The sequence below is a fragment of the Mustela lutreola genome, chromosome X (genome assembly GCF_030435805.1).
Source record: "Mustela lutreola isolate mMusLut2 chromosome X, mMusLut2.pri, whole genome shotgun sequence".
NCBI lineage: Eukaryota > Metazoa > Chordata > Mammalia > Carnivora > Mustelidae > Mustela > Mustela lutreola.
Window position 1 is genome coordinate 74,129,613 of NC_081308.1, and position 16,174 is coordinate 74,145,786.

A 16,174-nucleotide genomic window follows, 5' to 3' on the forward strand; every position below is an offset into this window, starting at 1 on the left:
CAATTCCTTGATTTCTCTTTCTGCTTCTTCATTTTTGGTGTATAGAAATGCAAATGTACTTGATTTTGTATCCTGTGCCTTGGATGAATTCATATATCAGTTCTACCAACTTTTTTTTCATGTATTTATTTTCAGCATAACAGTATCATTATTTTTTCACCACACCCAGTGCTCCATGCAATCCGTGCCCTCTATAATACCCACAACCTGGTACCCTGACCTCCCACCCCCCCGCCACTTCAAACCCCTCAGATTGTTTTTCAGGGTCCATAGTCTCTCATGATTCAACTCCACTTCCAATTTACCCCAACCCCCTTCTCTCTAACTCCCCATGTCCTCCATGCTTTTTGTTATGCTCCACAAATAAGTGAAACCATATGATAACTGACTCTCTCTGCTTGACTTATTTCACTCAGCATAATCTCTTCCAGTCCCGTCCATGTTGCTACAAAAGTTGGGTATTCATCCTTTCTGATGGAGGCATAATACTCCATAGTGTATATAGACCACATCTTCCTTATCCATTCATCCGTTGAAGGGCATCTTGGTTCTTTCCACAGTTTGGCGACCGTGGCCATTGCTGCTATAAACATTGGGGTACAGATGGCCCTTCTTTTCACTACATCTGTATCTTTGGGGTAAATACCCAGGAGTGCAATGGCAGGGTCATAGGGAAGTTCTATTTTTAATTACTTGAGGAATCTCCACACCGTTCTCCAAAGAGGCTGCACCAATTTGCATTCCCACCAACAGTGGAAGAGGGTTCCCCTTTCTCCACATCCTCTCCAACACATGTTGTTTCCTGTCTTGCTAATTTTGGCCATTCTAACTGGTGTGAGGTGATATCTTTGATGGAATCTTGCAGATTTTCTACAGAATGTATCATGTTGCTGCAAAGAATGGAAGTTTTACTTCTTCCTTGCTGACTTGGATGACCTTTATTTCTTTTTGTTGTCTGACTGCTGAGGCTAGGACATTCAGTAATATGTTAAGTAACAATGGTGAGAGTAGACATCCCAGCATTTTTCCTGACCATAGTGGAAATGCTGTTTTGTCCCCACTGAGAATGATATAACTTGTGTGTCTTTAATATATGGCCTTTAGGACATTGAAGTATATTACCTATTCCCCTATTTTGTTGAAGTTTTGTTTTTTTAATAAATAATGGATGCTGCATTTTATCAAATGCTTTTATCTATTGAGAGGATCACAGGTTTCTTTTTATTAATGTGGTGTATCACACTGATTGATTGGTGAATACTGAACCACCTTGTAGCCAGAAATAGATACCACTTGATATCAGTGAATAATTCTTTTAATGTATTTTTGGATTCAATTTATGAGTAACTTGTTCAGAATTTTTGCATTCATGTACATCAGGGATATTGGCTTATAAATGTTTTTAGTGGGACCTTTGCCTAGTTTTGGAATCAAGGTAATGCTGGTCTCATAAAAAGAGTTTGGAAGTTACCCTTCCATTTCTTTCTTTCTTTTTTTTTTTTTTTTTTGAATAGCTGGAGAAGAATAGGTATTAATTCTTCAAATGTTTGGTAGAATATCCCTGGGAAGCTGACTGGCTCTGGACTTTTTTTTTTTTGTTGTGAGATTTTTGATTAATGATTGAATTTCTTTGCTGGGTATAGGCCTGTTCAAATTTTCTATTTCTTAGGTGTCAGTGTTTTTCAGCATGGGTAGCTTATTTATTTCTGGGAATTTATCCATTTGCTTCATAATATTAATAATATTTGCTTATAATTGTTTATATTTTGGTGGTGTTGGTTGTGATCTTTCCTCTCTCATTCATGATTCATTTATTTGGGTATGTTTTCTTTCTTTTTGTTAAGTTTTTTCTAGGGGTTTATCAATTTTATTAACTCTTTCAAAGAATCAGCTCCGAGTTAGATTGATCTGTGCCATTTTGTTGTTGTTGTTCCTATATCATTTAATTTTGCTCTAATCTTTATTATTTCACTTTATTATTTCACTTTAGGCTTATCTTTGCTCTTCCTTTTCTAGCTCCTTTAGGTGTAAGGTTAGATTGTGGTTGTGGTAAGGTTAGATTGAGACTTTTCTTGCTCCTTGAGTTATACCTACATTCCTATATACTATCTTCTTATGACTGCTATTGCTACGTCCCAAAGGTATTGGATCATTATGTTTTCATTTTCATTTGCTTCCACATACTTCTTTACATCTATTTTAATGTTCTGGCTAACCCACTCATTTTGTTTTCCAATCCATTCCCTTTTTAGTAGGATGTTTTTCAATCTCCATGTATTTGTGGTCTTTCCAAATTTTTTCCAGTTTGACCAGAAAAGTTCTAGTTGACTTCTAGTTTCATAGCATTGTGGTCAGAAAATATACATGGTATGAACTCAATCTTTTTCTACTTGTTTAGGCTTGATTTGTGACCCAGTACGTGATCTTTTCCAGAGAATGTTTCCTGTGCACATGAAAAGAAGGTGCATTCTGCTGTTTTAGGATGAAATGTTTTGTATATATCAGTTATGTCCATGTGGTCCAGCATGTCATTCAAAGCCACTGTTTCCTGTTGATTTTCTGCTTAGATGAACTGTCCATTGAAGTAAGTGGGGTGTTGAAGTTCCCATTATTATTGTGTTATTGTCAATGAGTTTCCTTGTTATTATTTGATTTAGATATTTCAGTGCTCTGAATTTGGGGGCATAAATAATTACAACTATTAGATCTTGTTAGATAGACCCCTTTATTATGATACAGTGCCCTTCTTCATCTCTTGTTTCAGTCTTTGGTTTAAAATCTAGTTTGTCTGAAAGACGTATGGTCATTTTTGCTTTCTTTTGATATTATTTATCATGATAAATGGTTCTCCATCCCCTCACTTTCAATCTGCAGGTGTCCTTCGGTCTAAAATGAGTCTCTTTGAGGCAGTTTATAGATGGGTCTTCTTTTTTTGTTTTGCTTTAGTTTTGTTTTTGTTTTTAAGATTATTTATTTATTTATTTGACAGAGAGAAATCACAAGTAGATGGAGAGGCAGGCAGAAAGAGACAGAGGGAAGCAGGCTCCCCGCTGAGCAGAGCCCGATGCGGGACTCGATCCCAGCACCCTGAGATCATGACCCCAGCCGAAGGCAGTGGCTCAACCCACTGAGCCACCCAGGCGCCCCTGTTTTTGTTTTTTATCCAATCTGACACCCTATAGCTTTTGACTGGAGAATTTAGTTCATTTACATTGAGAGTGATTATTAATAGGAATTTAGTGCCATTTTATTACCTTCAAAGTTGGCTGTTTCTGGAAATTTTTTCTGTTCCTTTCTATTATTTGTTGCTTTTGGTCTTACTTTCCCACTCAAAGAGTTCCCTTTAATATCTCTTGTAGGGCTTATTTAGTGGTCATGGACTCCTTTAGTTTTTCTCTTGGAAGCTGTATCTCCTTCCATTCTAAATGACAGCCTTGCTGGATAAAGTATTCTTGGCTGCATTCCCCCCCCATTCAACATGTTGAAAATATCATGCCACTCTCTTCTGGCCTGCCATGTTTCTGTGGAGAGACCTGCTGCAAGCCTTATTTGGCTTGGCTTGTAAGTTAGGGACTTCTTTTTTTGTTTTGTTCCTTTCAGGATTTTACTTTAATCACTATATTTTGCAAATTTAACTATGATGTATCTTGGTGTTAGCATGCTTTGTTGATTTTGATGGGAGTTCCCTGTGCCTCCTGGATTTGGATATCTCTTTCCTTCCCAAGATTAGGGAAGTTTTCAACTATAATTTCCTGAAATAAACCTTCTGCTCATTTTTTACTCTCTTCATCTTCTGGAACTCCTATGATATGGATTTTATTATGCTTCATATAGTTGCTGAATTCCCTAAGTGTACACTAGTGAGCCAATATTTTTCTTTCCCTCCTCTCACCTTTATTATTTCACATCTTGGCTATAGCATTTTTATTTTGGCTGGACTAGATTTTAATCTTTTGTCCCTGTGGTGAGGGACTCCTGGCATTGTCTATGTTTTTCTCTAGCCCAGATAGTATCATTGTTTTAAATTATGATTCAGGCATATTACTTATAACTGCTTTGATGGAATCCCTATCCTTGACTTCTTGTTCTTTCTTCTGAGATAAATGCCTCCATTTTGACATTTTGTGTAGCTCTCTGTCTTCTCTGTGCTAGGAAAGTCTGTTATGTTTCCTACTCCTGAGAGTAATGGCTATATTAAGAAGAGGTCCTATACTGTCCAGGACCTGGTGCTTCAGGAATTGTTTCCAATGTATGCTGTGTGCACACTGCTCTTGTTCTTTGGCTGCTCTTTCCCTTAGGTCAATACCCTGCAGACTTTCTCTTTGTCTGCAGTGGGGAGTGCTTGGATATTGCCCACTGTGTAGCAAGTTTTAACTAGGTGTGTTTTAGTCTGCTTTTTAAAAGAAGCTAGATCCTATTTCCCCTAGAGCTACAGCTTTTCAGCCCTCTGTGGTCAGCAGATAGTACAATTGGGTGGTTTGTGCTGGTCCTCTGGGGGAGGGGTCTGCTGATGCTCAGACATCAGGCACATCTCAGGCACACTTGCCCCAGTGTAACAAAACAAAACAAAACAAAACAAAAAGTACCTTTAGAGTACAGGGGAATGGAGCTTGGGGTAAGAGGTGCAAGTTTCCACTCTGGGTGCTGGGCTGCTCACTCAAGTCCACCCTTGCTGGTGGGCAGGGGTAAAAATGGCATCAGGTGGTTCTCTCACCCCTAAAGAGGGGATTTCATGCCTTGCCTATTCAGGAAGCCCTCTCAGAAGAGCAAACAATCTCTCCTACTTTGTCCCAGGCATCCCTCAGATCCCTGTCTTTACCCTATCTGTGTCTGAGCCTTTTGCCCACCAGGTAGCGCAATGCTCTTGTGTTTTTATCTCCGGCATGCCAGCTGGGTTTCAAAACTCCAAATTTTAAGGACCTGGCACTTCATGGACCCATGCTGATCCTCTGGGGGAGGGTTTCACTGAGCTGTGGTTGGTGGTGTTGTTTTTTTTCCCCCAAAAGATCAGTCACAGGAACATGTAGGGGCTTAGAATTTATGGAAAACCACAGCATAAAGCCAGCATCCAGGTTAGCTGCCCTCAGTAGGTGCATCTATTCCTACACTAATGAACAGGCTAGCTCAATGTTGCCCACTGGCTCTTTTGTCCCTGAAAAGGCAGTGCCACTTCTCCCAAATGCACTCAAGAATGGGAATTGTCCCTCCCACTGTGACTCAGGGGATCCTCAGACCACACTGTCCACTCCTGGCCCTCTCCCCTCCTTCTCCACAGGATCACCTCTATGCCAAATAGGCTCCACACTGGTAATGGCACAGACTTATAAAGCATCAGAACTTGAGCTCCACTGCTTGTAAAAATTTGCCATAATCAGCCTCTATTGTTTTCCCAGAACATCAGCTGTTTGGGGAGTGTTTTTTGTGAAATGCCCTGTCCCCATTGTTTCTCTCTCTCTCCCCCACCTCACTCTTTCTCTCTCCTCTCTTCCCTCTGTAGCACCATGATTCTTTTCTCCCCCAAATCACACCTCCACATTTCACACCCTCCATAATATGGCCTCTTTTCTCCCTCTAGTTGTGCAGATTATTCTCTCAGTCCTCAGATTGATTTCCTGGGTGTTCCGAATGATTTGCTATTTATCTAGCTGTGTTTAATGGATGAGGCAAGCATAGGGTCCCCCTATTACTTTGCAACCTTCACCTTCACTTCCAAGTGTTCAATTTTTTTTTTAATGCTAAAGGAATAAAAAGGAGAAGTAAGGACCAACTTTACAAGGGAAGAAAAACATTGAAGTGCAGCAAGGAAAAATGCCGAGATGGAAAGAGAAGTAAAGGAAGGAAAAAATCCACCCTATAAGAAGCAGGTCCCCCGACTTAAGGAGCTTCTTACTTATAGCTATACGTAAGTTTAAATAAAACACTTGTAAAAGAATATTTCTTAAAGGATTCTTAAGACAGACACATGTCAAGAATAATTTCAAAAATTAGAAACATAGGGAGTCAAAATATCAGGAAATCATTTTTTATGTACATTTTCAGTTAAATGTAATGTAATTTTCAGTTACCTTTATATTTCTGGGTAATAAAAAAATATATATCAATTTAGAGACTAAACATACTGCTGATGTTGTACTACTGTAGTGAACAAAAATCTAATGGTTAAGTGATTCTTCTTTTGAAATTCCAAAAACTTTAGTAGCATTAATAATATGTATTTTCTTTGAGGTAGTATTAACCACTGCGTACAAACTTTAAAAGTAAATATGAATTGATCATAAACTAGCAAATACAAGACATCCCTACTTGTTTTGACACCATAAAATAATTAATTCATGTCAGTAACCTATTAAAGAAGAAGCATAACATTTGTTTTTCTAACCTGGACACTGTTGGGAGAAATAGGGAACTAAGTGGTGAAATATGATATACCTTTTATCTCTGACCTGTTACTTAATGCTTACCAAATAGTAACACTGTTTTGAGAAACAGAAAAATTCATTAATACTAATCTGAACATATTAAAATTATACTAACTATAATTTAGTTTTACTAATATATGCTACATATATATAGATATGTGTAGATATAGATTTCTGGAGAATGGGAAGAAATTTACTTAATTCTGCCTATTTTAACTGATGAAAAGTGATCAGATGACCATGAAAATCCAAAGCTACGATAACTGAGATGAAGTGGATTAGCTGTCTAAATCAATCAATAACAAAACAGCATCAGGCAACATAGGCAATTCTTAAATTCAGATTTAAATACTGCTTAAAGAATCTATGCATCACAGAGCAATCTCTACAATTCTCCACTATTAAAAAGAAAAAAAAAGCCAACCACAAAAAACACACATCTCCCAGCATCACACTGGAATAAGTAACCATATTCCTAAAAATCCTATAAATGAAAAACATTAAACAAAGAGATAAATTTATGTTTAGTGTTTCTTATCACTTAAAATTTAACTGACATCAAATGAGTACCTAAACCATCACACAGCAAATGTACTTTGTTTTAAGTTCATATAACTTAGGCTATAAACTAAATCACATCCTGGAGCACCTGGGTGGCTCAGTCAGTTAAGCGTCTGTCTTTGGCTCAGGTCATGATACTGGGGTCCTCGGATCAAGCCCCACATCAGGCTCCCTGCTCACCAAGGAGCCTGCTTCTCCTTTCCTTCTGCTTGCTATTCCCCCTGCTTCTGTGCTCTCTGCCAACTCAAATAAATAAATAAAAATATATAAAAAAACTAAAATCTTTAGAAGTGATTCTAGGTCCCTGACTCACCAAATCTTCAGATTTCCCTTTCTAACCACTGAAGGTGAGTAATTTAGATCACATTAGCATCATCACTGTATATTTTTACTGTCTTTCCATTAAAAGTATATTTCCTGATTTTTTTTAAACTGGGAAGGTAAATATTTGACAATAACCCTCTATATATATCTATGTGTTTATGTTGGCTACACATGAACATATGTGCACATGCACACACATACATTTTTCTGCCCCCTGTGGTATGGGGCATAGTATTTCTCTATCAATTTATTAATTCTCAAATATACCATTCCCCACTGTTTTTGTATTTTCCTACACCTTATCTTTTATAAACTACTAATGTAAATACTATGCCTCTTAGTACATATGATCTGTAGAGAAAACTTTAGATGATTTTGATAGAAGCTTACATTTAAATTCATAATTAACACAAGTTATTTATATTAAGTAAATTACAAAAGAAATAATGACATTTTATCTATTAACCAGAACTAAGGTTACTGTTACATCATGACAACCTTCAGAGGTAGTGCATTTTTACAAAGAATATTTCAAAGAATCTTGGACAAACCCAATTTAAATAACTCTGCTGGTCCTATCTGAAAAAATCATCTTTTAAACCAGTTTTGGGGGGAAAAAAAGGACATCAAAGTTGATTTTATCCATAACTAAATAAGAGGAAGATTATGTTTTTCTTATTTTCCACTTCTTTTTTGTCTACACAATACACAAATGACTTAATATGATGCACACTGGGTCATAAGTCTCACTTCTGCTACTTGTTAACTTGACAAACAAATATATATCATAACCTCTCCAGGTCTCAATAGATTTACCTATACAATGGGATTATTAAAAAATATTGTCTCTGAGGCTCCTTCCAGCTTAAACAATCTAGAATTCCAGGAAAATATTATTGAAATAATAATAATAAAATAACAAAATAAACGTGGATGTACAACTTAGACCTTCTTATAATCTTAAGAACACTCTTCTATAAAACTAGAACTTGTAGAACAAGGGACTAGTACATAGGCCTGGCATAGAATGGCCCAGTAGTCAAATGGTTTTTAAAACTAGTTAGAAGGGCCCCTGGGTGGCTCAGTCAGTTAAGCATCTGCTTTTAGTGCAGGTTTTGATCCCAGATTCCTGGTATCAAGTCTTGCATCAGGCTCCCTACTCATTGGGGAGCCTGCTTTTTTCTCCCTCACTCTCTCTCTCTGTCAAACAAATAAAAAATCTTTAAAATAAAATAAAGTAAAATAAAACTAGTTAGAAAATTCTGAAATAATTTAGATGTAATATTTTTTCAAAGCCAGGAAATGCATTTTAAATGGCCTCAGGTCAAATATTTCTGCACTAGATCTCTTTTCTAACCTAAAGTTGAAGGTAATCTTATTTAGAGAGGATTCTGTATTTAAGTAACGCAGTTACTCATATACTAGCAAGTAAAAATTTCATTCATTATTACACTTAAGATGGGCGAATTTCATGGCATATAGATTATACATTAATAAAGTTTAAAAGATTTAAAATTTTCATATAAATGTTTCTGACAAAAAACTGTCTGTATTTTAAACTATTGTTTTATTAGTAATTGAATTTGCTTATTATTAACTTACCTAAATTTCTTTAATTGACAAATGATTTTCTCCTTAAGTAACAGATGATTATTCTCTTTCCTTATATCTTAAAAATGCAGCACAGTCTGTTAATGAAAGTACTTACTTGGCAAGAATCTGCTTCTTCTTCCATCGGCTCATCAACAATCTGTACACCATCCACCTGAAAAATATTGTTCAAAAACTGAAGTTCGGGATTACTATAACAAGGGTAAGAACTAGGAATAATAGAAGCCCAGGCATTTTCCATCATGATTTAGCAAGATCTACAGTTACTGAAACACAAAATGTCAAACAACACATAGAAGGTACTTAGAAAAGGAATATTATTAATATGGTTTCCAGATTGTTCTTGAGAATCCTTAACTTTCAGAACTGTATTTTCATCTCATATTATTTAGAGCTTTGCTATGATTTATTAACATACAGTAAACATATGACCTTTGTGCTTGACCTATGTCCCCAGCCAAACACCAAAAAAAAAAAAAGCTCAATTAAAAATGGGCAGAACTATGGGAGGACTCTGAAAATTAAATAATAGCAAGCAGATTAGGGAGGGAGGACAAAGTTCAAAGAATAACCAGCACTATGGTGAGTTTCCTGGGTTTATTTCAAAACGTTATCTCTTGACATTGACCCAAGAAGAGACTGACTGATTCATGGAACTCCACAGTGGGTATGAAAAATATTTCCAAGAAAAACCTCATTTCTGGAAAAAGGAACAGTAAAAGAAAAATTTTAAGCTGGCGAACATAAGAATTAAAGGGTTTTTTCCCCAATTTTTTTTTTTTCTCTTTTGACTCCTAGTCCTGCTCCAAGGCAAGCCCCAATCAAGAGAAAATGTATCTGATCAAAGAGACCAAAGTGCTCTCCTTCACTTCATCCCAAGGGCAGCCCTAACAGTACAAACCTCTGTGACATCATGAAAGACTAAAACTCTGAGAGAAACTCCGTTCTGGTTGGAAGAATCAGGATAAAGAACCTATGGGAATTGGAGAATCCACAGAATACATCATGGAAAAGATACAACGGGAAAAGGAGATCCCCTAATTCTGCATCTTAACAGACACAATTCCTGGTCTCAACCACAAACTGCATGTGTGTGGAACAGAATCAAAGAAGCCTATCAGGGCGCCTGGGTGGCTCAGTGGGTTAAGCCGCTGCCTTCGGCCCAGGTCATGATCTCAGGGTCCTGGGATCGAGTCCCACATCAGGCTCTCTGCTCAGCAGGGGGCCTGCTTCCCTTCCTCTCTCTCTGTGATCTCTTCCCTTCCTCTCTCCTACTGTGATCTCTCTGTCAAATAAATAAATAAAATCTTTAAAAAAAAAAAAAAAAAAAAAAAAAAAAGAAGCCTATCAAAGGGCTTGAAAAATGAACTGCAACATAAATGACTGATCAAGCCTAAAACTAACTACTAAATTAGGACATGGAGAGTTCTGACCCAAATTATCTGAAGACATAATTAATGCTGGAACTGTCACACAGATAGGGTGAGAGAACTTGAATCTAATCAGGCAGATTGTATACTTAAACTGTCAAAATTAATGGGCATCAATTCCAGGATAACTCTGATGTTGAAATACCTGACAAAGATCATGCAGCTATTATAACTATGCTCTTTGGTTAAAATAAACATTTCAGAGGCACCTGGGTGGCTCAGTCATTAAAGCGTCTGGCTTCAGCTCAGGTCTTGATCCCAGGGTCCTAGGATGGAGCCCTGTATCGAGCTCCCTACTGAGCAGGAAGCCTGCTTCTCCCTCTCCCACTCCCCCTGCTTGTGTTCCCTCTCTCGCTCTCTCTTTCTCTGTCAAATAAATAAATAAATAATCTTGAAAAAGAAAAAAAAGAAAAGCAAATGAACAGAGCCTCAGAGACATGTGGAATGTGAGATCTAAAATCCACATCATTAACATCCCAGAAAAAAAGAGATACAGAATTACTTAAATAATGACAAATCTATTAATATAAATTTTTAAAAGAAAATAATCTATTGGGACAAAAAGTAAACTAGTTGTTGCTTAGGGGTATGGGATAAGGAAATGGGGGTAACAAATAAAGGGTAAAATGTTTCTTTATGATGTGATAAAGTTCTAAAACTGTGGCAATAGCTGTGCATATCTGTAAATACACTAATATTCTGTTCTGTATGAATGTTTTAGTTTTTATGATATAACTGACATAAAGTACATTATTTTCAGCTGTTTAACATAGTGAGTTCACATTCACATACATTGTAAGATAGCTACCAAAATAAGACTAGTTACCATCTACCACCTTACAAATTTAATATGCTACTGATTATATATCCTAAGCTATACATCGTATACACATGACTTACTTGTTTTATAACTGGAAGTTGGTACTTCTTAATTTCCTGCAAAAATTACGCCTCCCCAATGCCCTATCATTCTGGCAACCACCAATCTGTTCTCTTTATCATGAATCTGGGTTTTGTTTATTTTTATTCCACATGTACATCATGCAGTATTTGTCTTTCTGTGTCTGACTTATTTCATTTAGTATAATACCCCTAAGCTCAATTCATGCTGTTGCAAATGATAGGATTTTATCCTTTTTTTCATGGATGAGTAATATTCTATTGTGTGCGTGTGTGTGTGTGTATACAATACATACACACATGACTTCTTGTTTATCCATTCATCATCAATGGACACTTAGGTTGCTCCCATACCTTGCCTATTGAAATAATGCTGCAGTAAACACAGAAGTCGAAATATCTTTATGGATTATGTTTCCATTTTCTTTGCAACGTTACCCAGTAGTGCAATTGTTGGATCCTACCTACAGTATATCTATTTTTAATTTTTTTAAAAACCTCAGTACTATTTTCCATAGATCCAGCACCCATATATATTCTCACCAAAAAATACATGAGGTTTCTGTTTTTTTCCACATTCTTCCTAACACTGGGTATCTTTTTAACAAAAGCCATCCCCACAGGTGTTAGGAAATATCTCTATGATATTGATTTGCAATTTCCTGCTGAATTAGTGATGTTGAGAATATTTTCATATACCTTTTGGGCATTAGTATATCTTTTTTGTTAAAATGTCTATTGAGATCCTCTGTGCGTCTTTTTTAAATTTTTTGAGATTTTATTTCTTAAGTAATCTCTACACCCAACATGGGGCTTGAATTTACAATGTCAAGATTAGGAGGTGCATGCTTTACTGACCATTTTTAAAACTGTTTTGGTTTGGTTTGATTTGGTTTGGTTTGGTTTTGTAATTGAGTTGTAGGAGCTCTTCTATATTTTGGATATTAATTCCTTACCAGTTATATGATTTGTAAATGTTTTCCTTTCAGTAGGTTTTTTTTTTTCATTTTTTGTTGTTTCTCCTTTGCTGTGCAGAAACTTTTTAGTTTGAAGTAGACCCACCTGTTTATTTTTGCTTTTGCTTCCCTTGCCTTTGGAGTCACATCCAAAAAACATATTGCTAAAACTGATTGATCAAAGAGATTATCATCAAAGTTTTCTTCTAGGATTTTTGTGGTGTCTAGTCTTATAGCCAAGTTTCTATTCCATTTTCAGTTAACTTTGTATAGAGTGCAAGAGAGTGTCCCACTTTCATTCTTTGGATGTAGCTGTCAAGTTTAGCAACACCATTTTAAATAGACTATATATTGGTGCTTTTACTTCTGGATTCACTATTCTATTCCATTGATCAATGTGTGCTTTATGCCAATACCATACGGTTTTGACTACTAGAGTTTTGTAATACAGTTTAAAACCAGGGTGCATGAGGGCACTTGGGTGGCTCAGTCAGTTAAGCATCTGCCTTTGACTCAGGTCATGATATCCAAGTCCTGGGATCAAGCCCTGTGTTGGCCTTCCTACTCAGTGGGGAGTCGGTTACTTTCTATTTCTCTCCCCCTGCGCCTCCCCACCACTCGTTCTCTCTCTCTCTCTCATAGGTGGGAAAAATATAAAATAAAATAAATAAATAAAATAAAATAAAATCAGGGTGCAGGGTGCATGATACATCCAGCGTTGTTCTTTCTCAAGACTGTTTTGGCTATTCAGGGTTTTGTGGTTCTATACAGATCTTAGAATTACTTCTTTTAGTTCTGTAAAAAATTTCAGTGTAATTTTATTAGGGACTACATTGAATCTACAGTTTATCTGGGGTAGTTTGGACAGTTTAATAACATTAATTCTTCCAATCCATGAGCACAGAATGTCTTTCCATTTGTTTCTTCTTCAATTGCTTTAATCAATACCTGCTATTTTTCAGTGTACAGGTCTTCACCTCTTTGGTTTAATTTATTCCTGTATTATTCATTTTGGTGCAACTGAAAATGGACTTGTTTCCTTGATTTCTTTCTTATTAGCTCTGTTAATTTTGTGGTGGAGTCTTTAAGGTTTTCTATTTATCGTACCATGTCATCTACAAATAGTGACAGTTTCATTTCTTTCTTACTGATATGAATGTTTTTATTTCTTTTACTCACCTACTCACTGTGGTTAGAATTTCCAATACTATATTGAATAAAAAGTAAGGATAGGGGCACCTGGGTGGCTCAGTGGGTTGAAGCCTCTGCCTTCGACTCAGGTCATGATCCCAGGGTTCTGGGATCGAGCCCCACGTCCGGCTCTCTGCTTGGCAGGGAGCCTGCTTCCCTTTCTCTCTCTCTGCCTGCCTCTCTGCCTGCTTGTGATCTCTGTCTGTCAAATGAATAAATAAAATCTTTAAGAAAAAAAAAGTAAGGATAATAGACATCTTTTGTCATATTCCTGATCTTAAAGAAAAGCTTTCAACTTTTAACTGCTGAGTATTACCTGTCATTTGATCATATATGGCCTTTATTATATTGAGGCACATACCCTCTATGCCCATGTTGTGGAGGGTTATCATAAATCAATGTTGAATTTTGTCAAATGTTTTTCTGCATCTACCGAGGATGCAGAAAATTACATTATCTTTCATTACATTAATACAGTTTACCATGTTAATTTATTTATAGATACAGAATCATCCATGCATCCTTGGAACCAATTCAATGTGGTCATGATGTAAAGGCCATGTGTGTGTGTGTGTGTGAGTGTGTGTGTGTGTGTTTAAGATTTTATTTATTTGAGAGAGAAAGTGACAGCAGGAGCAAAGGAAGGGGCAGAGGGACCAGCACACTCTCCCAGAATGGAGAGTCTAACATGGAGTTTGATCAAAGGACTCCAAGACCATGACCTGAGCCAAAGCAAGGAGCTAATTGAGATTCAGTCCCAGGACCTTGGGATCATGACCTGAGCTAAAGGCAGATGCTTAACCAACTGAGCCACCCAGGAATCCCAAAGATTTATTTGAGAGAGGCAGAGGTAGAGGAGAGTCTTAAGCAGCCTCTGCACAGAGCATGGAGCTGGACACAGGGCTCAATTCTATGACCACAAGATCATGACCTGAGCAGAAACCAGGAATCAGACACTCAATTTACTGTACCAATCAAGCACCCAATATAATCCTTTTAATGTATTATTGAATTCATTCTCTAATATTTGGCTGAGGATTTTGGCATCTCATTCCATTAGGAATATTGGCCTATAATTTTTTTTAAGTCTATGTGTCTGGTGTTGGCATCAGGTTGAAGCTGATCTTATTATAATTTTTCATAATAATCTCTTATGACCTTTTTATTTATATGTTAACACCTGCAGCTTTTCTTTCATTTCCGATTTTTCTTACTTGAGCCCTCTCTTTTTGTTGGCAAGTCTAAAGTTTTAATTTATTTTATCTATTCAAAGAATCAGCTTTTATTTGATCTTTTGTGTTATCTTTTGCATATCAATTTCATTTATTCCCTCTATTATTTCCTTCCTTCTACTAATTTTGGGAATTTTATCTAGTTTATGTAGGTATAAAGTCAAATTGCTTACTGGGGATTTCTCTTTTCTAGGGGTAGCCTTTACTGCTATAACTTTCCCTCTTAGTTCTTTGCTGCATCTGATTGGTTTTGGTATATAATATTTCTGTTTTCACTAATCTCAAGATTTTTTTATTTCTCCTTTATTTTTTTTCCCCTATGGCCCTGCAGTTGTCCAGTAACATGTTTAATCTCCAGGAATTTGTAGTTTTTCCAGTATTTTTTGTAATTAATTTTTAGATTCATAAATCGGTCATTAGAAAAGATGCTTCATATATTCCATCCTTCTTTAATTTATTGAGACTTGTTTTGTACCCTCATATGTAATCTATCTGGGAGAATATTCCATGTGCACTTCAGAAAATATATATTCTGTTGCTTTTAGATGGAATGTTCTCTCCCTATATATATTTCTTAAAGTCCATCTGGTCTAATAATCATTGAAGATCAATATTTTCTTCCTGAAACAAGGTTCCATATATGTCTGCATATGATCTATCCATTGAGGTAACTGGCAGCTTAAAATCCCTACTATTATTGTATTGCTGTCAGTTTTTTCATTTAATAATTTCTCCCTGATAATACCTGCCTTTAAATATTTTGGTGCTCCAAACTTAGATGCATATATATTTTTAAGTATTGGATATTCTTGACCCCTTTTACATTTTGTAGAGTCTGTCCTTTGTTGTTCACTATAATCTTTGTTTCAAAGTCTCTGTTGTCTGATATGAATGTACCTATACCACCTTTCTTTTCATTTCCATTTCCATGAAAAATATTTTCCTATCCTTTCACTTTAAGTCTTTGTGAGTCCTTACATCTGAAGTAAATATCAAGTATATAGATATGTCTTTTTGATTTGTGTTTTTTGCTTTTTTAACACATTCAGGACCTCCAATTTTTTTTTTTTTTTGATTAGAGGAGTTAGTTCATTTACATTTAAAAAAATTATTTTTATTTTTTTATTTAACTAATTTACATTGTACACAGAATTCATTATTTATGCACCACATCCAGTGCTCCATGCAATACGTGCCCTCCATAATACCAACCACCTGGCTCCCCCAACCTCCCACCATCCGCCCCTTCAAAACCCTCAGGTTGTTTGTCAGAGTCCATAGTCCTCTCCATCTCCCTATCTACTGCGTGTTATTTGTTATGCTCCACAAATAAGAGAAACCGTATAATTGACTCTCTCTATTTGACTTATTTTACTCAGCACAATCTCCTCCAGTCCCGTACATGTTGATACAAAAGTTGGCTATTCATCCTTTCCGATGGAGGCATAATACTCCATATTATATACGGACCACATCTTCCTTATCCATTAGTCCGTTGAAGGGCATCTTGGTTCTCTCCACAGTTTGGCGACCATGGCCATTGCTGCTAT

At 36.4% G+C, this 16,174-nt stretch overlaps 1 protein-coding gene across 3 annotated transcripts in view; it reads right to left on the reverse strand.

Moving 5' to 3' along the window:
* Positions 1–16,174, reverse strand: part of RPS6KA6 (ribosomal protein S6 kinase A6) — a 195,891-nt gene that overhangs the window by 117,392 nt on the left and 62,325 nt on the right. For all 3 annotated transcript variants that reach the window (XM_059157144.1, XM_059157145.1, XM_059157146.1), the window contains one exon: positions 9,013–9,069. In XM_059157144.1, the coding sequence (XP_059013127.1) occupies positions 9,013–9,069 (57 nt within the window). The remainder of the gene's footprint in view (positions 1–9,012; positions 9,070–16,174) is intronic.